The 21,851-nt window shown below is 56.9% G+C and overlaps 1 protein-coding gene across 2 annotated transcripts in view; it reads left to right on the forward strand.

Annotated features, from left to right (window-relative positions):
- IMPA2 (inositol monophosphatase 2) overlaps positions 1-19,155 on the forward strand; it is a 42,930-nt gene extending 23,775 nt beyond the window's left edge. Inside the window, exons 3-8 of one of the 2 annotated variants that reach the window (XM_079108917.1) lie at positions 565-669; positions 2,750-2,795; positions 4,765-4,873; positions 15,876-15,984; positions 16,620-16,771; positions 17,908-19,151. In XM_079108917.1, coding sequence (XP_078965043.1) covers positions 565-669; positions 2,750-2,795; positions 4,765-4,873; positions 15,876-15,984; positions 16,620-16,771; positions 17,908-18,023 — 637 coding nt within the window. In that variant the 3' untranslated portion in view covers positions 18,024-19,151. Of the gene's footprint in view, positions 1-564; positions 670-2,749; positions 2,796-4,764; positions 4,874-15,875; positions 15,985-16,619; positions 16,772-17,907 lie in introns of both variants that reach the window. The other variant, XM_079108918.1, reaches the window with a different exon arrangement.
- The last annotated feature ends 2,696 nt before the right edge of the window (positions 19,156-21,851 follow it).

Genomic DNA, 21,851 nt, shown 5'->3' on the forward strand with positions numbered 1-21,851 from the left:
GAGAGTGGGCCAGGCAGCTGGGAACCAGGAGGTGCAGGCCTGCGGAGCCGGGGAGCAAGGACCGATGGCCCCGTGCGACCTTCACCCCTGCATACCCAGGGCACAGCACTGCAGAACGAAAGCGGAAGCTGGAGGCCTGGTGCTGCCCGGCAGGCTGGCCCCTCACTCACTCTCCCACCTCTCACAGGCTTGCTTTTTCTAGACTCAAGTGGATACAGACTCTGGCTCTTGTCGTGTGAGGCTGGCGTCCAGCTGCTCGCTCTTGGGCACGTCTGCCTGGGCACTTTTAAAACTCCGCTGTGGGCTACCCGTCTGGTGTTTGTTTTGCTGCTTTTGCGGTGCTGGGGACTGAACAGGACTGCACTGAGCCTCACCCCGGCCTGTCCCTCCAGGTCCCTCTGAGTCGACACTGGCAGGGCTTCTAAAGACTCTGCCTCTCTTGGACCCTGAGAGACCATCGTGCAATCTCAGGGCCACCGTTCTTCTTTAGCAGATCTGGAAGAGTCTGACGCACGTCCCCGACCTCGGTGGCACATCTTCTCAGGCTGTGTTCCCCCACTGCAGGTTCATCGCAGAAGAAGCCGCGGCCTCCGGAGCCAAGTGTGTGCTCACCCCCAGCCCCACCTGGATCATCGACCCCATCGATGGCACCTGCAACTTCGTGCACCGGTGAGTGGCCGCCAGAGCACCTGGGCAGGCCTTCCTGCCGCCTCTGAGCTTGTCTCTTCAATAGCAGTGCTTTTGAAGTCGGGGGCATGTAGACAGGCCTTGGTCTCACTAAAGATTATTATCAAACCCTGAGAAATGTGAAAGTTTCTCCATTTGTGAGAGACTTATGGAGTACGTATGGAATTCTTGCTTTAAAAGTGTTGTGTATGAATCAAAAGGAGATCAGCAGAGGAAAGGGACCAGGTAGGAGGCAGGGTGGGGCATGCTGGGAGTGAGAGCAGCTAAGTCAGCGTGTGGGTGCGTGTGTGAACACAATAGGTGCATAGGTACGTATGCACACCGGGTACAGCGGATCCCATCTTTGTGCACAGCCATAGTGCACCAATAAGAAATGAGGGGAAAAAACACTTTGCCAGGGGTCGTGGTGCATGCTTGTAATACCAGTGACTCAGGAGGCTGAGGCAGAGGGCCTCAAATCCAAGTCCAGCCCTGGCAACTTAGCAAGACCCTGTCTAAAATAAAAATGGGGGTGTACCCAGTGGTAGAGCACTTGCCTAGCATGTATGAGGCCCTGGATTTAGTTCCCAGTGCTAAAAAAAGGAAAAAGAAAAGTGTCGTGTGTGTTGTGTGTTCCGTTTCGTGCTGGCTGGCTCTAGGGGTGCCTGCCGCATTAGCAGCAGATGGGGCAGAAGACAGCCACCAGCCACTGTCACGCTGATGAGAGCTGAGTCACCTTCAGGACAGGAGCAGAGCAGGAGATTCAGGGAGGTCCGAGCCCAGGGAGGTGGGGCAGGGAGCAGAGCTGCAGGACCGGGAGGTGATGGTGCCACCTCAGGAAGTCCCAGTGTCCCGGAACGTGACGTGGCTTCCGCAGAGGGCAGGTCTCCCACTTGGCGGTGCCGGAGCCCCTGGAGGGCCTCCCTTCCACAGGGTTGGGGTGGTCCCCAACTCACAGCCACTCGGGCCCTTCTATGGGAAGCGTGCGCAGAGCCAGGCCAGGGGGCCCCGGCTCCTGCTCCCCAGGTTGCCACCGCGACGTGGATACGCAGAGTCACTCTTGGTGCCGTGGTGGCATGATGGCCTTCCCCATGGTGACCCCAAGCTCAGTCACACCCAGGCGGGGTGACCCTTTGTGGCTCGGAGCCGTGCTGCCTGGTGCCATCGGCTGTCACGTCAACCGAAGCGTGGCCCCTGCGGGGTCACCTGCCTCGGTGCCTTGGCCCAAGCGAGAGCCCCCGTCACCCTGTGGTCATCCAAGGTGCTGTGAGGGACGCAGTGGCTACGTGCTGTCTTGGCAAGGGGTGGACTCTGGTGGCCCCAGGCTCTCCAGGGCTTCCCTCTGCAGCCCTTGGGAATCCGGGACTGGGAAGCAGCTGAGGAGTGTCTGCTGAAAACAGGCTCTCATTGATCCAGCAACCCCAGGACGCCAGGCTGCAGCCATGGCAGCATGTGACCAGGTAGCGACCAGCGGGCCTGTGGTGGCCCTGAGCAAGCAGGCTTTGTCCGTGCTTCGCTGGTTTGCAGGAACAAGCTTGTAGTGCTGGCCTTTCCTGTGACCCAAGCATGAAGGAGGGATTGCTCGACAGCAGCAGAGCCACAGAAAGGGGAGCTGCCCTCCTCCTCTGCGGCTCACCCGCCACGGCTGCTGGGAGACACAGGCCGGGCGTCACTGCTCTGAGAAGGTGGCTGGGAGGCTGCCACCCGGGGCCTGTGACGTCACCACCAGGGGCCTTTGCACCCCACCTGGAATGGGGGCTGGCCCTCGGGGGGTCCCTGCTGCCCTTTGGGTCCTTGGGAACCAGCAGGCTGCTTATTCAAACCCTGGGGGCATCAGACAGTCGGGTGGAGGACGCCTGCTTGCTGGCCTTGCTGCAGCGCTCTCCAAGGTCAGCCGTGTGACACGGTGGCCAGCTAAGCCCGTTTTTCTTGGCAGCACTTAGTGAAATTGTGAGAAGTTGTTTTAAAAAACATTGATCCAGCCGGAGTGTGGAGAGCCCGGGGTGCTGGGAGAGCCGCCGGTGCCGCGGGCTTCGGGGCCGACGCGCCCCTTCCGAGCGCAGACCCTGTGTTTCCCTCGCAGGTTCCCCACCGTGGCCGTCAGCATCGGGTTTGCCGTTCGCCAGGAGGTACGAGGCCCTGGTTCTGGTTTCTGCTCCTCTCCCCTCCTTGCCTTGCGCCTCAGTCAGGATTCGTAAGTCCAAGTATGTGTGTCTCAAATCCAAGGAGGGGAATGGGCTCAGCCCAAGGCGCGTGGGTCTGCAGGTGGCCAACCCTGGCCCCCACCCTGGTCCTCCGTGGAGACAGATGTTCTGAAGCATATGGTCCAAGCGAGTGTCTATCTGACCCCCAGAGCGTGGGACCCAGTCACAAGCAGAAAGGAGCTCCTATTTTTGGATGACGTTTTAGATCTCAGTATTCCGTTGCTTCTTCCTGACCCTCCCCTGGCAATTAGCATGAGAACGTGGATCCTTCAGGGTTCCCAGAGACCTTCTGAAGGAAGCAGTGTCATGCGACCTGCTGGGGAGGCCTGGGTCGCGGCGCAGCCTGGAGGAGCCTCGCCGTGGGTAGCGGGAGTCTTGTTTGCACAGGGCTGGGCCCCTGGTGTCTTGAGCAGCCTCCTTCGTGACATCGTTCCTCCTGCTCCTCAGTGTCAACACAGGGTCCCCAGCTCAGAAACTGAAAAGTCTGCACACACCCCGGGAATGGGAGATCAGTCGGGTTTGAATGATGGAACTGAACAGTCCCTGGGTTGGCTGCTCAGTGTCACTGAGACCTGCGACAGGGTGGGAGCAGCCCTGCAGGGGTGGTGCTCACGCCAGCACCCAAGAGCAGGCTGCTGGAGGGAGGCCACGCCTGACCGCAGTCAGGTCTGCGGCCACCTAGGTTTGCTGCTGGACAGGAGGCATCTGCAGGTAGTGGCAGCCCCTGCAGGGGCTGCCCTGGGTTCCTGGGTGCACACGGGGCCTCCCCTGGTCCTAGGCCCTGCCACAGGCTTGCAGAGATCCAGGCTTGCCCTAGATCTGGACTTCCTGCTAAGGCCAGTGCAGGAGGCTGGGCAGGAAGTGTCGCCAGGAAGCTGCAGGCGGTCTGCAGGCGCAGGCTGACCTGTGCCCTGGGCACCCGGGGCCAGCCAAGCCCATCCTCAGGCGTCTGGCCTGGAGCTTTGTTTTCCAAGAGATCTGAATGCGGCTCACCCAGCCCAGGCCCAGGGAGGAGACGGGCGTGTGGGGCCGTGTGCTGGGCACGCTGACCTCTCCTCTTGGCCACTTGTTGGGAGGCTGGGGCCTGGCACTGTGGGTCCTCACGTTGAGGGGCCGTGCTGCTGTTTGGTGTCCCCAGCTCGAGGACCAGTGTCCTCAGTGAGTCGCTGGTCTTCCTGCGCTGCCCTGGGTCCTGGGTCCTGGGTTCTGTCAGCTCCACAGTCTTCTTGATGTACACACATCAGCCACCTGGAGAGTCCTGATGGGGTTTGATGAGAGGCCTTTCTAGCCAGGACCTATGTTCCTATAGTCCCAGCAACTCAGGAGGCAGAGGCAGCAGGATGACTGGAGCCCAGAAGTTCAAGTCCAGGCTGGGCAACGTAGCAAGACGTTGTCTCAAAAAGGAGGCCTTCCTGGAGAATGAAGCTTTTCAATAAGTGCCGGTTACTGAGGCTCGATTATGATAGTTTTAATGTAGATTTATTACTTTTTATTTTGGAGGGGCAGCATTGAGGATTGAGCCCAGGGGCACTCTACCACTGAGCTACATATCAAGCCCTTTTATTTTTTATTTTGAGACAAGCCTGAGTTGCTGAGACTGGTCTTGAACTTGTGATCCTCCTGCCTCAGCCTCCTTGGTCACTGGGATGACAGGCAAGAGCCACTCTGCTCAGCCTGTCTTAATATATTTTTTAATGTAGTAATTTAAGAAGAGAAAGAACTTTTCGCGTCTGGGTCTAGCCTGGACTCCCGACGCTGTTCTTCTCCGTTCCCTTTGGAAAGGGGACTTCAGTCCCCTTGTCTCTGCGCAGACGTGGCCCCCAGTGGTCTTTGTCTTTGGGTCACTCACTTCCCATGGCCCTCACTTGCTCTCTTCCTGCCCCCAACCCTGCAGCTGGAGTTTGGAGTGATTCACCACTGCACGGAGGAGCGGCTGTACACAGGCCGGAGGGGCCAGGGCGCCTTCTGCAATGGCCAGCGGCTCCGGGTCTCGGGGGAAACAGGTAGGCTCCATGCAGCTCGCCTCCGATTCTCGTGAAGAAGTGCGCGTGGAACACACCCAAAGCCACCGCTATGTGACAGAGTGCATCTCCTACTGGGAGCTCTATCTCCTGAGGGACAGCATGTCCCTGTGGACCTGGACACTGAGCCCGTCCTGCGTCTGAACATTTGCTGGAGTGGCCAGGGACTTCAAATGGTCTCCTTTGCCCTGTGCTCACATCTGTCGTCTTCAAGGCTGAAAGGAGCCCAGCTGCTGGTGACCAGTTGGTCTCCTGGGCCTGGCTGAGCTCTGAGCCATGGAGGCAGAGCACCCAGGCCTGCCTCGGGTCCTCAGGTCCCATCCTGTCCCAGGGCCTCCTGTGGCTCCCTGCGGGGGACCACAGCAGGGGGTGGAGAGCAGGTCAGTGTCTCTGGGAGGTGACCACCATGAGACCAGCCCTATGAATCTGCTTGTCCCCGTGACCTTCGACCTGCCGCTGGGGCGTGGCTCTTGTTGCTTAGAGCAGAACCTCGGGACACGCAGGGGCCTGCAGAAGGGGCTGCCAGCCCTTAGACTCTTACCGGCGTGGGACTGCCCACTCTAGACAGAGGCCAGTGCAGAAGTTCACGCTCCTGTCTCTGCCCTCAGCGAAACCAGCCATGGTTTACTACAGGTAGGACAGAAACATGCCAGACAGGAGAGACAAAGCCCAGAGAGGGGCAGCCGGGTGAGGAAGGACCTTGTTTTATATCTTCTCTTCAATTACATTTCATTCTGTACCTGTATATATTTATTACACTTCTTCACATTAATTGTTTCAGGGTGACATTTCCTGCATTACATGTTGGCCTTTGACCATGTCCACCACCCCTTCTGCCTCCCTGACCTCTTTTCTCCCCCTCACACCAGTCCCCTGCACTAAAAGCCCCAACCTGGGGGACTAAAGCTCCTGGCCAGGAGTGGTAACACACACCTGTGATCCTAGCGACGTGGGAGGTTGAGGTGGGAGGATCACAAATTCAAAGCCAGCCTCATCAAATTAGTGAAATCCTGTCTAAGAATTTAAAAAAGGAGTAGGGCTGGGGATGTGAGTTAGCAGAAAAGAAATGGCCTGTGTGAGGACCTGGGTTCAATCCAGAGTGCCACACACACACCTGGGGGTGCCTGTGACAGTGCTGGAAGGGGGTGGGGCAGCTCAGTGTAGAGCACACCTGCGTGAGGCCTGGGTCCTTCCCTGGTCACACACACACACACACACACACACACACACACTCACACACTCACACACCTGGTGGAAGGTGGTGGGGCGGCTCAATGTAGAGCACACCCAGTGTGCGTGAGGCCTGGGTCCTTTCCTGGTCACACACACACACACACACACACACACACACTCACACACCTGGTGGAAGGTGGTGGGACAGCTCAATGTAGAGCACACCCAGTGTGCATGGGCAGATGTGTGCTAACTGCTTGGCCCTGGCCTCTTCTCACATTGCCTGCTTCCTTGCGGGCCGCCCGCACCGCGCAGTCCGTCCTGACTGCCATCCTGGACTCAGACCTACCCATCCTGGCTCCTCTGGTGTCCTGGCCACACTTGGTTGGTTTCCACCATGCCCTGCTGGCCTAGTCACCTGGTAAAGCTGGCGGGGGCTGCTGTCCCGCATCCCTGCTCACACAGGAACCTGGAGTTACCTTCTGAAGCTCTGTTGTGAATCGTGACGTCCTTTGTGGCCTTGACTCCCCAGCAGGGGACAGAGTGGCCCCTGGGCAGCGCGCTCTGCAGGGCCTCTCTGTGCACAGGACTCACTCTGCAGCCGTGGCAGCCGGCAGGGCTGCGGCTGAGCCGTGGAGCACTGGCCCCGCACCCGCCAGGCCCGGGGCCCCCGCTCTGGAACACGGAGGCACCGCCGTACCCTCCCACCAGAAATGAGTCACTGTGGTACCGTCAGGATCCCGACGGGGCTCGGGTGTCCAGCTGCGGTTCTTACCTCCTCTCTGTCTCTTCCTGCCGTGGGGCCCCAGCTCCCGGAGTCGCTGGGTGACGAAGCAGTGATGTCACATCGTGGCACGCCTGTGTGACATTTCAATACCAGGCCGGTCCTGCAGGGGACGAGTGGTCACTGAAGTAGCTAGCTTTGGTCTGTCACTGCTTTGCCCTCGTCTCTGTGGGTCCCGGGAGGACGTGGTCAGGTCCCTGGGGGTTGCTGGAGCGGTCCTCAGGGCTGTGCATTCAACCCCGGCCAAGTAGCGTTGTGAGGTTCCCTCGTCTCGTTTCTGGTTTGGAGGGGCTGCCCTTGAGGAGTCCGGTGGTCGGGTCTGCAGGAGCAGAGGTCCCGAGGCGCGCCGGGCCGCCCCACCCGCTCCGCCCCGTTGTGGTCATTGAGGAGAGTGAGCAGCCCCTCCTTCGGTGTGTGTAGGTGTCTCAACGAGCAGCTGGCTTGTCTCTGTATTCTTTGCTCTGATGAAATTTCTGGTTCATCAAGGTTTATATTTGCTCTAACGATTCCCTTAAGTTCACATTTTTATCTGTTGCACCTAATTCTAATTTTGGAGTCGAGCCTGAAGACCCTTCCTCCTCCCCTTCTTGTGTCCATGTTTCTGAAATGCTGCCCCTCCCGTCGCAATGACCCCTGGCAGCTTGCCGGCGCCTTGCTCCCCCTCCTCCCACCCAGGCTGGTGGTACTCCTGCTCCTGACTCCCAGGCCCCCCCCGCCCCGTCCCTGCCTCTCCCTGCTGCACCACCGAGTCCTGGCCCAGGTGACAGGCTGCGTGCCCGCCGCCCTTCACCCTCTGCTCCCCAGCGTGGGCTGGCACAGGGCTTCTGTGGAGCAGCGCTGCTCAGTCCGCCTGATCCCAGGGAGAGAGCAACCCACCCGCCCTCCTGAGGAGGTGCCAAGACACGCAGCACCCGCCATGGATGTCTGTGTTAGACGTTTAGACTAAGAGAACTTAGAATGTCTGCTAACTTATTTTAAAAATGAAAAACATATTTTTATGGAAAATAACCATAGTTTGCAAAAGTAAAATAGGAGAGTGTCTTTGTTTCAGTTTTTTCTGGATCTCGTTAGTCTGGCTTAGAAGAGGACGACTGGGCTCTCCCAGCTGCGTGTGTACTCAGGTGTGTTATGTTGTGGACGCAGGGAGAAAACCTGGCCTCACACAGATTGTAGCTGGAAAAGGAAGGAATGTTTTAAGTCTCATCTTTTCAGATAACCAAGAATATTCTTTTTTTTACTGGGGAAAGGACCCGGGTGCTCTGACACTGAGCCACATCCCCAGCCCCTTTTTGAAATTTTTTTTTTGATACAGGATCTCGCTAAGTTGCCCAGGCTGGCCTTGAACTTGCCATTCCTCCTGCCACAGCCTCCAAGTAGCTGGGACGACAGATGTGCACCAGCGCACCCAGCTGAGGATGTTCTTTTCTGATATGTAATCAAGTGTGAAAAGTAGTGGTTTCTTAAAGGTTAGAACCAAGGTGGAATTTAGTGAGTTGGTGGACTTTTGGTGTCTGGTTATGTTGAGAACCCCAGGCTGTCTTCTACTTTGTCTTCTTGGGGTTTGGTGGGGTGTGTGTGTGTGTGTGTTTTGCTCTGCTGTGGATGGATCCCAGGACCTGCAGCATGCCAGGCAAGGGCTCTGCCACCCCCACGCCCCAGCCCTGTCCTGTACCCTGATGGACCTCTGGCCCGGGATGGTCTTGCTATGACCTCACGCCTTGGTCTTGTGGAAAACGGTTCACTGAGAGACTCCGTTCCTCCCGACGCTGGCCTGTTTGCCGTCACGTCTCAGTGTCATGTCTGCTCCTCTCACCACTCTCCCGAGAAGCCGTTACTGTTGAGGAGGCGTCCCGCTTGTGGTGGTGGGTCTGTTTTCCCAAATTCCAATTTCACTTAAAAACCTTTTATTATTGTTGGTCTTGGCGACTGAAGTGGTGGGCTCACTTCTTTCTTTCCTTTTCTCTTTTTCCACTTCCAAATACTCAATTTGAATAACCACTTTATCTAAATTCTTTGTTTGCTGCCCTCCTTATTAGAATCATCAAAGGACGTCGCTTAGGGGTCAGTATCCACGCGGTCAGTCATTTTTAGAGCTTCGTGGTTCTGCAGTAACTGGCAGTCCCCGTCCTGGACAGCAGGGGCCCCAGGCCTCTGGTGGAGAAGCACTGCGGCTGCCGTGCTCGGGCTGGCGGGCTGCGGCAGTGGGCGGTGGCCAGGCGGGACCCTGCCAGGCTGGCCTGTGCCCACCAGGTCCTGCCCAGCGGGGTTCTCAGCAGGACTGAGAGCAGTAGTCCCGACTTCTCCCGTGGTCACCGTGGCCTTCCTGGGGCCAGGTCCTTGCAAGGCCTGCCTCTCTGCAATAGAACCCACGCCCGCCTGGTCCTGCTTGGGTGTCCAGCATGGTCTCTGTTAACTGCCAGCACACCTGGCTGTGGAGAGAGCTGAAGACAGTTCGATTCACTTCTCAGGACATTAATGTTTTGCTGGGGTGCTCAGGCGTCTTTCTCTTCCTCTTTGAGTACAGTAGCCTGTTAGGTAAAGCTTGGCCATGCTTCTTCAGTCATTTTCCCAGATACGCAGTCTGCCCTTTCAACAATTTCAAATGCATACGTTTTTAATTTGAAAGCGCTTCCTTGAATTCTAGTTTTGTGTGTGTGTGTGTTGTTGTTGTTTTTGTTGGTTTTGGTTCCAGGGACTGAGCCCAGGGGCACTTAACTACTGTGCCACATCCCCAGCTCTTTGTTACATTTTATTCAGAGACAGGGCCTTGCTAAGTTGCTGAGGCTGTGAACCTGCAGTCCTCCTGCCTCAGCCTCCCAAGCGGCTGGGATGACAGGCGTGTGCCACGGCACCTGGTGAATCTAGTTTTCACTACTTATCTCCCCGGACCACTTATTTTCGTCTTCTTGAGCTGCTCTGCTAAATGTGTAGGCTGGATCTTCTCCACTTGCTACTTTCTGCCATTTTCTATTGTATCGTTTTACCTTTTCTATCAGTTTTCTTTTTAAAAAATTTTCTCTTTTTTCGCCCTCAATTTCTTGCAAAGTGCAATCTGTCAGATTTTTTCATTCTGCGTTCCTTTCAGTTTGTCTTCTGAAATATTTTTAAATTTTTTCCTAAGTTCTGTGACCTCTAATTCTGCATTATGCTGATTATTTACACTTTTTTTTTTTTTTTTTTTTTACACACGGGGATTGAACCTGAGTCATGTCCTCAGCCCTTTTTATCTTTTATTTTTAAGACAGGTGCTTACTAAGTTGCTGAGGCTGATGAACTTGCGATCCTCCTGCCTCAGCCTCCAGAGCGGCTGGGTGACCAGCGTGCACCCCCGCGCCCATCTTTCATACATTCTTTATTTCTTTTACATAAAGCTACTTCTGTTTTGTGGACAACTCTTTCTGGCATTCTTTTATTGAGTTAGAGATGTTATTCTGCCCCTTATTCTTTTTTCTTCTAGTCGTGTGTGGGTTAGCCGTGATTCTTTCAGTTACTTACCTTTGCTTGGAATCTGCGGCTGAACCTGGGGCTGCGGTGCTGGAGGTGGTATTGGCTTGAGAGCGCCCTCTGCTGTTGCTTCTGCGACACAGTCAAGAAGCTGGCCCAGCACTAGCTGGGTCTTCTCTTCCGTTTCCTCCACCACTCCTTCCCAGGGACCTTGCAAGGACTCCCCTGAGTGGCTGCTCAGCGCTGAGCCTGCTTGGCAATGGCGCCTGTGAAGTCGGTCAGGAGAGACCCCAGGCCCACCAGCTCCACCCCTTCACACCTGCCCCCCATCAGGTCCCTGGAGTTGGCTGTCCAGCCCCTCTCTTGGTGGCCCATGTGGCTTCCAGGAAGGAGCTGCTGTGATTTCCATGCTCTCCTGTTCCTGGGTCCAGTAGATGTTCGAGTCTCCTCCACTTCCTCCTGTGCAGACTCTGACGCCCAGTCTGTGCGTAGCTGTGGGAGTTTTGCCCCCAGCTTGTGATGGGACGTGGAGATACTTTCTGGGGATAGATTTGGTTTTGTTGAGGGGTGTTCTGCTTTGTAGAGGACATGAACAGTTTTGGGGTGTTCTGCTTTGTAGAGGACATGAACAGTTTGGGCTTCTTCTCCAGGTTGCTCTGTGTTCATCAGAGGGGATTCAGAGAGGTTGGAAATGGTGGGCTGTTACCTAGGTTTCTGATTCTGTCTTGCCCATTGTGTTAGTCAGTTTTCCATAACTGTGACAAAATACCTGAGGTAAGTAACTTAAAAAGAGGAGAGGTTTGTTCTGTCTCATGACTTCAGAAGTTTCTTTCCACCTTGGGCCCTTGGTCCCTTACTTTGGCCATGTGGGGAGACAGAACAGTGTGACACGTGTGTGGCAGAGGAAGCCATTCACCTGTGCCTCAAGGACATACCCCAGTGACTGACCCGTCCCCTCAAGGGCACACCTCAGTGACTGACCTGTCCCCTCAAGGGCACCCCCCCATTGACCTGTCCCCTCAAGGACACACCCCAGTGACTGACCTGTCGCCTCAAAGGCACACCCCAGTGACTGACCTGTCCCCTCAAGGGCATCCCCCAATGACCTGTCCCCTCAATGACACACCCCAGTGACTGACCCGTCCCCCATGGGCATACCCCGTGAACTCACTTCCTCCCACCAGGCCCACCAGCTCTGCCCCTCCTGGTTCACCGCAGGCTGGGGCCACACCCTCAGCACGTGGCCTTGGGTGACATTCTGGATCCAACCAACAGCATTTGGGGTTCTGGACAGACTCTTTCCCCACCAAATTACTTGTTTTTTTTTAAAAAAAAGTTGATTTGGGCCCAAGCCAAGCACCATGGGATCAACCTGTAGGACGTGGTGTGCTCAGAACCTCCCCAGCGCCCAGTCTGCGCCTACCAGGCCTGGTCCATGCAGCCACGCCCGGCTGGTGGCCACCAGCCCACTGTAAGGCATGGCACAGGCTCCAGGTCGGACAGAGCCTGGTCATCACGCCAGCAGCTCTTAGGGCCTCCAGGAGGAGGACGTGTGGACACGGGGCCCCGGCTGCACATCCAGAAAGACCTCCTGCTGCTCCCAGGGAAAGTAGGCACTGTCCCCGAGTGCATGGAATGTCCCCAAGGCTCCTGTGCCAAAGGCTCGGTCCCCAGCCTGCAGCACAATGGGGAGGTGGGCCTGGTGGAGGGAGGCTCCTAGGGTGCCCTTGAAGGGGTGAGGAGACCGCAGCCCCTTCCTCTCCCTCTCGGCTTCCCAGCTGCTGCGGCGAGCTGGGCTCCTCGGCCACAGGCTCCTGCCTACGCGCTGGCTCACCACAGGCCCAGGCAACCTTGGACTGAAGCCTCTGGACCCCCGAGCCAAAATAAGGCTTCCCTCCTTTTAAGTTGATTATCTCAGGTGTTTTGTCACAGTGAGGGAGTTGACTGCACAGGGTACAATAGATTTTCTCGTCACCGTCAAGGTGCGAAATCTCCCTCAGGACAGTAGTACTCTTGGACACACCCCAGTGACTGACCTGTCCCCTCGAGGGTACACCCCAGTGACCCGTCCCCATTAATTGCAGTGCTCAACAGAGCAAGGGTTTCAAACTGTCCAAAGTCTCAGGCCGTTTGTTAACCCCAGAGTCGGTTTATTGGAGGACTGTGCATATTGCCCTTCTTTAAGACGGGTCCACGTTTTCTCCCGTGTCTGGACCTGCGTCCCATGAGACCGCCCTCCGCTCATTCTTGAGCACGCTGTGCCTGATGTCAGTTACATTCAGTGTCACGTGACCTTCATCTTGATATTTCCAAAATGTCACCACCCAGACAGGAACTCTGTACTGAGCCGTAGCTCCTTGTTCCCGCCGCCCAGGAACCACAGGATATTTTCAATCTAATCCAACTGTGTGTTAGTATTTGATTAAGAGCTCACATATGGGCACTATGTGATGAAGAGCAGGCTCCCAGGAATCGTGAGTGACTGGTCACAAATGACACCAAGGAGAGTCGTGACAGGTGACTTTCCCATGGCAGAGGCACAAAGCCACGCCTGCAAGTGGCCCTGGGCTCCATTTCACTGCGCTGTGTCATGGGATGAGCCTGGGATCTGGGAGAGTGCTCCTGAGCCCAGGGTGGCAGAGACTGGAACCACGGCAGAGCGCCTGCCTGGCACCTGGCAGGCCCTGGGTTTGGTCCCCGCACTGCAGCACAAAACATGGACTAGGAGCTCCGAGGAGCCTCCATTGCTGCTCGCTGGCAGCCCCTTCCCCCTGGGCTGGGGCGCCTTCCTGTCCCTGAGCCAGGGAAGCGCTGGGCCGGGCCTGTCTGGAGCAGAGCAGGCCAGTGCTCGGTGTGGCCACTGCTGCCTGCAAAGTCCTCCTGCACTTTCCGGAAGGCCCCTGCTCCTGCCTCGGCCAGCCAGTGGGGCCTCTGCCTGTCCAGGCTGTCCCTGTCGCCCTGCCCTCCGAGGAGGGAGGCCGGGCGGCCCTGGCCTGAGGGAGGCACTTCCTACCCTCCTGATTGAACAGGAAAGGGCTGAGGAGCCCATGGTTCGCCGGCTCCTGGGGAACCGTGTCTTCCGTCCTCAGTGGCTCCGCAGGGCCAGTGAGCCACCCTGGGCGTGAGTCTCTCCTGGTGAGGTGGGAAGCCAGGTGGTCAGGGCTCGGGTGGGGCTGGGCTCATGTCACTGCTGCTGTGATTTCTTTCTCCTGCGGCTTCCTGTACCTGTCCCTGGCTGTGTGACGGGCAGGCTATCTAATCCCTCCCGCCTCTCCCCTGCCCCGTCTTTCTTTAACAGACTTCTTTTAGAGCAGTTTTAGGTTAACAGCAAAACCAAGCAGCAGGTACCAGTTCACGGGTGGCCTGTGCCCAGCAGAACAGCCATCAGCATCCCCGTCGAGGGGCACACGTCACCGTCTGTAAACCCACATTGGCTCCTGGCCAGTACCCGGACTCATTCTGGGTGCACGCCCCGTGGGCTTGGGCCAAGTCCCACCCGTGTCTAGCACTGTGGTGTCGTGCAGAGGAGCTTCGCAGCCCGAAGACCCCTGGGTCTGCCTGTTGGTTCTCCGCCCCAGACCCTGACCCTGTCCCAGGCCCCGCGGCCACCGGCCCTTCTACTGTCTCCATAGTTTTAGCTTTTGTAAAATGTCACCTGGTTGGCATCACGCGCAGTGTAGCTGTTGCTCAGTAGCAGGCGTCTAAGTCTTCTCTCTTCTTGACTCGGGAGCTCATTTCTGCTTAGTGTGAGTACCATCCGGGGTCTGCCAGTCCTCCGCTGATCCATTCACCTACTGAAGGGATCCTGGTCGCTTCCAGGTTATTGGCTTCATGGACCAACTGCTCTGACCGTCTGCGAACAGGTTCTGTATGAAAGCTAGTCTTCAGCTTCTGTGGTCAGTACCACGGAGCTCAACTGCTGTGTCATCTGTTACAAGGGCTTTTGTCAAAGAGCCACTGCCAAGCTGTCCTTCCACACTCCCACCAGCCGAGAGTGAGGGTTCCTGCATTTGGTGGCAGTTCTGCTGGGTGCACAGTGGTGACCCATTCTCTTGTTAATTCGCGTGTCCCTGAAGAGGTAGGGAGCAGCTTTTCGTAAGCTTATTTGCTATCTGAGCCTCTTTGGTGAGTCCAGTTTCTGATTTTAATAGGTGCTTTCCAAATGCAGTATAGTATTGTTCAAAAGATTTTTAACTAATATATTTATAATTCAGAGTTAATACCCCCCAAAATAGTTTTATACATAGTGTGACATTCTTGGACTAGCCAATAAAATCATATTTGCTACAAAAATTCCTCCCATAAAATTTAAACACTAGTAATTTAACTGACCAAATAAAAACAGAAAGACACTAGCAGGGGGATTTTTGTGTGTGTTGTTTCGTTTTGTAGGCTGGGTGGGCACCAGGCAAGCGCCCCACCTGAGCCACACCCAGCACGTTTCTCTTGAACGCTGGTGTTTGAGGGAAAGCTTGGTCCGTTCGTCCATTCGGTGACTATTTCCTGAGCGTCTGCTCTGCCTGGCCCTCTGGGCATCTTCTCCTTCAGACGTCCTTCTTCCCTTCCAGAAAAGCACCATCTCGTGTGTGGCCAAGCGAGGTGGGGCTCAGAGGGTAGGCAGTGGAAAGGGACCTGGACCCTGTCCACCCGAGGGCAGCACGTGCTGCGGCCCTGGCCCCCTGGCCCCCAGGTGGCGCGTGCTGGGTGTGATTGGGCCTGACAGGATGAGGCCGGGCGCCTCCTGTGGGCACTTGTTTTCAGGAAGCATTTGAGGTATGGCAGGAGAACATTGCTGTTAGTAAAGGGCTGGCCGATGGGGACTCTGGCGGCTCCTGTGCAGGCATCTACCCAGGGTGGCCGCTGAGTGGGGCCATGCCTCTCCAGTGGGGGAGCTGCCACGTCTGCCCCCCAGCACACCTGGGCTGGCTCCTCCTACCTGCGCAGTGCCACAGGACAGGTGCCTAGGTGCAGGAAAGCAGAGGAGCCCTTGGATCCCCGCAGCCAGTCCCAGTTGCGTCCCCCACGCCTACTTCCTGGCAGAGCCCATGACATAAATGGGGACTTGGCACCAGCCTGTGTGGCCCCTGCACACCGGGCCGTGCCCAGCCCTCCTGCGCGCAGAGGGCTTTGCCCAGAGACCACGCTGCCACCGAGCTTCTTCCTCCCTCTTCCCATGGCAGCAGTTAGGGAAGGGCTGGTGGGGAACCTTCTAGAAGGATTCACTCAGTGAAGTCCCCCTCCACCAGCAGGGTGGACTCCCGTGTTTTCACAGGATTGGGTGGTGGTGCTCTTCCTAAGCCACGTTCTCCCCAGGTCTCCATGCCACCTCAGCAAGACGGAGCCTCCCCAACAGAGGACTGCAGAGTCCTCCTCAGCCCGAGGCAGGAGACAGCCCGGAAGGCATGGCAGCATGGCGGCATGGCGGCTCCGCTCCAGGGAGTCCCTGCTCCAGCGTGGCTCTGAGAGTCCTCCGAGCACGGACCACTCACAGGCCCTGCCCTGGGAAGGAGGGGTGACAGTGGACCCCGACAGTACCTCCAGGGCTGGGGCCAGGTCCTCCTGACTGGGAAGTCTCTCCTGCAGAGCTCTCGAGGGCCTTGGTACTGACGGAAATCGGCCCCAAGCGCGACCCTGCGACCCTGAGACTCTTCCTGAGCAACATGGAGCGTCTGCTGCACGGCCGGGCTCACGGGTAGGGTTCCGGTCCAGGAGCACTGTGGTCAGGGGGTGAGGGCCAGGCGCATGCTGTCGCTGGAGTCTCCCTGGCGGCTTGAAGCGGGAACCCTGCGTGGTCGGCGCTCCAGGTGGGGTCCTGGGATCCCGCACAGGACCCCAGGTGCTCTGTCGCAGGGCGGCAGGAACTCTCCGCGCTGTTGGAGAGCTCAGGTCACTGACCCCAGGGCCTCAGCCGCGAGTCCTTGCGAAGCCCCTGCTCGCACAGTCTGCTGCTCTGATTTTTTTCTCCCAAACGTTAATTAAAGCCCAAGAGGATCCTCCGCACTCACCCCCCCCGCCAGGCTGTCCCACAGAAGGACTCACGTGGCACATCATGTCCAACAGAACCAGGACTCTGTGCGCAGGCCACACAGTCTGTGGTTCCTGCCCAGTGGCCGTCACAGTGCGGGTGCTGCTGCCAACGCAGAGAGCGTTGATGGACAGCCCGCTCCAGGTCCATGTCCCCAGCTGGCCAGCAGAAGCCTGTGGCTCATGTTGGTCCCTGAGCATGCCCAGCGGGAGGGTGATAGGTAGAGGCAGCAGGCTGCCGTGTCAGGAGCTGGGCACCAGGGCACTGCCGCCTCCTGCATCGTCCTCTCTCCTGTCCCCCAGGGTCCGCGTGATCGGGAGCTCCACCCTGGCGCTCTGCCACCTGGCCTCGGGGGCCGCCGATGCCTATTACCAGTTTGGCCTGCACTGCTGGGACCTGGCAGCCGCCACAGTCATCGTCAGGGAAGCGGGTGGCATCGTGATGGACACTTCAGGTCAGCTCCTCGAGTCCCAGGACCAACCCAGGAGCCTCCGTGGGCCCTGTGAACGTCAGGGCTCATCTCTGTCCACTTAGCTCCTGCAGATGTCTCCACGAGGTTCAGAGTAGCGGGACCTGGTGGGTCCTCAGCCTCTCGCCCAGCCTGGTCCAGAGCTCAGTAGCAGAAGCACTTGGCTCACTTCTAACCACTGGGCACACGGGTGGCTTCGACCACTGGGCATGTGGGTGATCTGACCACTGGGCACGCAGGTGACTGACCACTGTGCACGTGGGTGACTCTGACCACTGGGCATATGGGTGATCTCACTACTGGGCACGTGGATGGCTCTAACCACTGGGCATGTGGGTGAACTGACCAATGGGCACGTGGGTGGCTCTGACCACTGGGCACACATGTGGCTGTAGCCACTGGACATGTGGGTGACTCTCACCACTGGGCACTTAGCATGACTGTGACCACTGGGCACACGAGTGGCTCTGACCACTGGGACCTGGGTGGCTCTGACTTTGGGAGCCTGACTTCTCCTTTTCTCCCATTTCTCCTTGAAGGCCTTAACTGAGCTAGCAAAGGCATAGGGGTAAAGCAATGTCCATCTCAGACAGTGAGACTAGACAGTCCAGTTTCACATTAAAAAGCGTTCAGCTCTCTGGATTTGGCCACGTGAGCACCTGAGGCTCCCATCTGTGCCCATAGGTCTCTGGCCAGGCAGTTGGTCCTGCTGTGCACACCCCAGGAAGATGCAGGGCTTTGCTGTGCCCACAGGCTCAGGTGGGAATGCAGGCGCCACCTGCCCAGACTGAGCCAGAGTGGAGCCTTTTCCCCCGGCACCCTGGGGACCCACTTGCTCCCCTGTCTGGTCCAACCCTCCTTTGGACTCACTGGACCGGACGTCCAGTGCAGCCTAAGCAGAGGCTCCTGGGCTCTGTACAATATTGGCCCGTCACCCTGGGGTGAAGCAGGTGAGGTCCGGCCTCCCTTCCCTGGCTGATCCAGTACTGGAGCACCAGTTGTGGAGGCCCAGCCTCCAGCGCAGCCCCGCGAGCTATCTTCTGGTGTGTGCATGTGAGAGGCTGCTGCACAGGCTGCTTGGCCCGTCCTGTAACCGGCGTCTGCTCTCTTCCCATCCCCAGGTGGACCCCTCGACCTCATGTCCTGCAGGGTGGTTGCTGCTGGCACCCGGGAGATGGCGATACTCATAGCCCAGGCCTTACAGACTATCAACTGCGGGAGGGACGATGAGAAGTGAGCACCCAGGCGGCAGCCTGGCCAGGGACCGGGGACAGCCTTCCCGGAGGCTGCGTGGAAGCACTCGGGAGGGGCTGCCCCAGCGGCCTGTGCCCCATGCAGGGGTCTCCCTCCCCCAGAGCGGTGGACTTGGTGTGTGGCTGGCTTCTCTTTAGTCCCAGGTAGCTTCTACAGGTCCGTGCACATTCTTCTGCAGGGCCTAGGCCTGAATCTCACACGAGACACCTACTGGTGGTCCAGTCTTTCCTTCCCTCCAGAAGGCAAGCCTCAGGTAATCTTTGGAGTTGCTGGTAAAGCAGCCTAGTCCCAGGCCCTCCTGTGCCCCAAGGTTCTACAGAATGCAGTACGTCAAAAGCACGCACTCCACGCATCTGTTCTCTCCATAAGTGTTGCCTGCTTCCCCAGACACCACGGATGCGGGCTCCTGGGAAGGGCTTCGACTTTGAAGTCCAAAGGAGACGGTGTGGGTTGCTTGTCTCTGTCTTCAATGAGCACCAGGAAAACCTCAGTCTGTTTGGTGTTAGTATTCAGACTCCAAGATGCCTTGCAGGACAGACTGCAGAGAAACCAGTAGCTGAAAACCACATCTCTGCATGCTGACTGTTCAAGGGAGAGAAATTGTGATGTATTTCCTGGGCCTTATCTGTCTCTTTAGGAGATGGAATTATTGATACAGATAATTCAAATGATCCGACAGACCAAAAACCTCTTCTGAAGTTTAGACTCTTCTCAAAGTTTAGACTTTGAGAAAGTCAGTCTTAAAAACCAAAAATTCCAACCTCTTCACTTTCTCCCTCGTCTTCCTCCCCTGCCATCAACAAACCATGTTCCAGAGCCTTCCTGGCCTCTACTGTCTCTGGCCCCACCCTTGGAGGATGGCCCCTTGTAAAATAACCTGTCAGTCTCCCCAAACAGTACCTCTGTGATCTCAGCAAGACCCGGCTGGCCTCAAAGCCTCTGCCCCGGACACTCAGGGCCACACAGGACCCCTCCATCCACACTCCCGGGGCGAGCCACAGAAGAACAGCTCACTGCAGGTGTGAGACCCCAGAGAAGAACTCCTCAGGGAGTGTTCTCGTTGGGAATAAAATGCTAAGTGCCTTACCCCACTTCCTCTTGGGTCGTTTTTTATTAAATTCATTGTCGAAAGGAAGGAATTTCCCTTTCTGGTCTGAATGGGGTGAGCAGGAGAACCCCAGTGTGTGCCTTATTCAAGGACCAGATGTGTGAGGACTTAGTCTCACTTGGATGAACTGGCCTCGTGCCCGCTGAGCACGTGGTTGGTGCTTCTGACTTCCACAGGAGCGCGCCCGATGGGAGCATGAGAGCCGGACTGTGTGGGGTGGTGTGGACAAAATGGAGGCACTCCCGTCCGCCCAGGTTCTGTCGCTCAGTCCTGCATGGAAGTCAGTCTCGGAGGACTTGTCCCAGCATCCTCCACCCCACGGAAGGCACTGTGTTAGGAATCCCACGTCCTTCCCCGTCCATCCGAAGACTCCCTGTGGCATCCACGATGCAGTGGGGTCGGGGAGCAGGGAGTGGGCCAGTCCTAGGTCAAGGCAGGGCCACAGGCGAGACCCCACGAGCAGCCTGGGTGTGCAGATGATTCTGTGGTTCTGCAGAGCCAGCCTTAAGATGAGACCTCTCAGGAAGCAGCAGAGTCAAGGAGCCAGGAGCCTGGGTGATGGGGTCGGGCAGGGGAGCCGTGGGGCTGCACAGCCAGTATCAGCCCAAGGCATTTCAGAACAGGCTGGAAGAGCGTCTTCTCCCGCTGGCGGCTGGTCTCTGTTGCTGCCCTGGCACCAGCGGCTTCAGGAGGGAGGAGTGCTGGCTCTGGGTGAGCAGGCCCAGTTCCAGCCCGGGCTTCCTGGCCTCAGGCTCAGGTGCGATCCCTCGTGGGATGCTCCAAGGATGACCTGGGTGGCATGCAGACCTGGCAGGCTGCCTTGCACACTACTGTCCACCCGCAGATGTGACCTGCAGCAGCATCCAGGACTTTCCTTCTCGGTGTTTTCCTGGGTGAGAGTGAGCCAGGTCCAGGATACAGCGGCCAAGACACCTGGCCCAGGTGCTGGCAGGTGCTGCACATGCAGAACCCATCGGCCTGAGGGTTTGTCTCCTCTTTCCTCTGAGTTCTGTTCATGCTCCAGCATTAGGACATCATCGCAGGAACGCTTCCTTCCCTCGGGTCCCAGGGCACCGGTGCCCCTGCCCCCTCACAGCCTTTGTTCCACCCAGCTGCCACGTAGGAAAGTGCCTTGCATCCTGGCAACTGTGTGGGGCCAGGCCTGCCAGGTGCAGAGGGACTTGGGGGCATTGCTGGCATTGGTGCATTGGTGCCACTCCCACCCTGCACTTCCCAGAGCCAGAAGAGCTTTCCGGGCACCTGCCCCGCTCCCTGGGTCCAGGGTCAAGGTCAACCTCTGGAGCCTCTGGGGCCACAGGCAGAGAGGGACTTCAAGAGCCTGAAACCACATGATCTCTGCAGCTGTTGTCACCCTCTGACGGCGTCACATGCGTGCCTGGTGACTCGATGTGTTTGTGTCTGTGACGAGCTCCTCTTGGGTCATGTGGGGCAGCCAAAATCTGTGCGCACCAAGGTTTCCCGAGTGGGATGGGTCTTAAGACATTCTGAGGGTTTGTGAATATCATACGCAAAGCTGCAGCTCGGAGGGAGCCATAGGTGCCCGGTGGGGTCCTAGAGGGCAGGGTCAGCCAGTGGTATGACCAGCCCGGAAGGACCTCTCACCCTCATATGGGTTGTGGTGACAGAAATAAACGAGCCACTTTACAGATATGGTTCTAACTCCTGTCGTTTCATAATTGATTGAGTTTCCAGAAGAGATTAGGATTTTTTTTTTTTTTTCTTCAGTGCCAGGGATCAGATCCCTCAGACCTTTTTATTTCATTTTGAGACAGGGGCTCATTAAGTTTCACAGGCTGGCCTTGAACCTGCAGCCCTCCTGCCTCAGCCTCCTGTGTCCCTGGGATTACAGGCAGGCACCACTCTACTTGGCTGGTTTTGTTTTTTCCTTTCTGTGCTGGGAAAGCACGTAACCACTCAGCTACATCCCCAACAATGGCCATTTTAAAAACTGTCTTGGTGAACCCCTTCCCTGGATGCTGCCTCACCCACTGAGTGTCCCCTGCCACTGTCAGGGACAGGGACAGATCTCTCTCTGCAGGTGCTGGATGCAGTTAATGTGTATGTGAAATGCCAAATGTGTAAGAGTGGGGCTTTCTGTCAGCTGAATGGGGAGCCTGGCGAGAGGGCTGTTCCTAGGCCCAGAGACCCATGCTTCCTACAGAAACACCCAGAATCCCATAATGCATTAGGGGTTGTCATGGTGCATCCCAGGGTCTAGCAGAGACCAGGTCCGTGCCGAGCCTATGGGAGCCATGCAGACCCACCAGGCCACCCAGGTCTCTCTGGAGCCCTGCAGTGCAGTCCCTCTGTGCCCAGTTCAGAGCTGTGGATGAGACTGTCCCCTGTCCTTGGCGGTGGTAACAATTAAAACAAAATTTTAAATTTTTAAAATTTTAACTAAAACAAAAATGCTGCCCTATCAGTCTGGTAATCTGTAGGTTCTTTTTAGGAATGCACAGACAACCTTTAGCCAGCTGGCACCCTGCCTTGCGTGAACCTACTTAAGGGAGTGAAGATGTTAGATATACATTACAACGATGTATGAGGGAATCTTCATTAACACCTACATGTCTTGGAAGTAAAACACTGAAAAGCAATACCAAAATATTTTAATAAACAATTTATATCATTTTGAACACAAGCTCTTTTAGGCATTTGCTTGTGGCTTTGAAAATCTCAATG

This window comes from Sciurus vulgaris (assembly GCF_902686455.1).
Source record: "Sciurus vulgaris genome assembly, chromosome: 13".
Taxonomy (NCBI): Eukaryota; Metazoa; Chordata; class Mammalia; order Rodentia; family Sciuridae; genus Sciurus; species Sciurus vulgaris.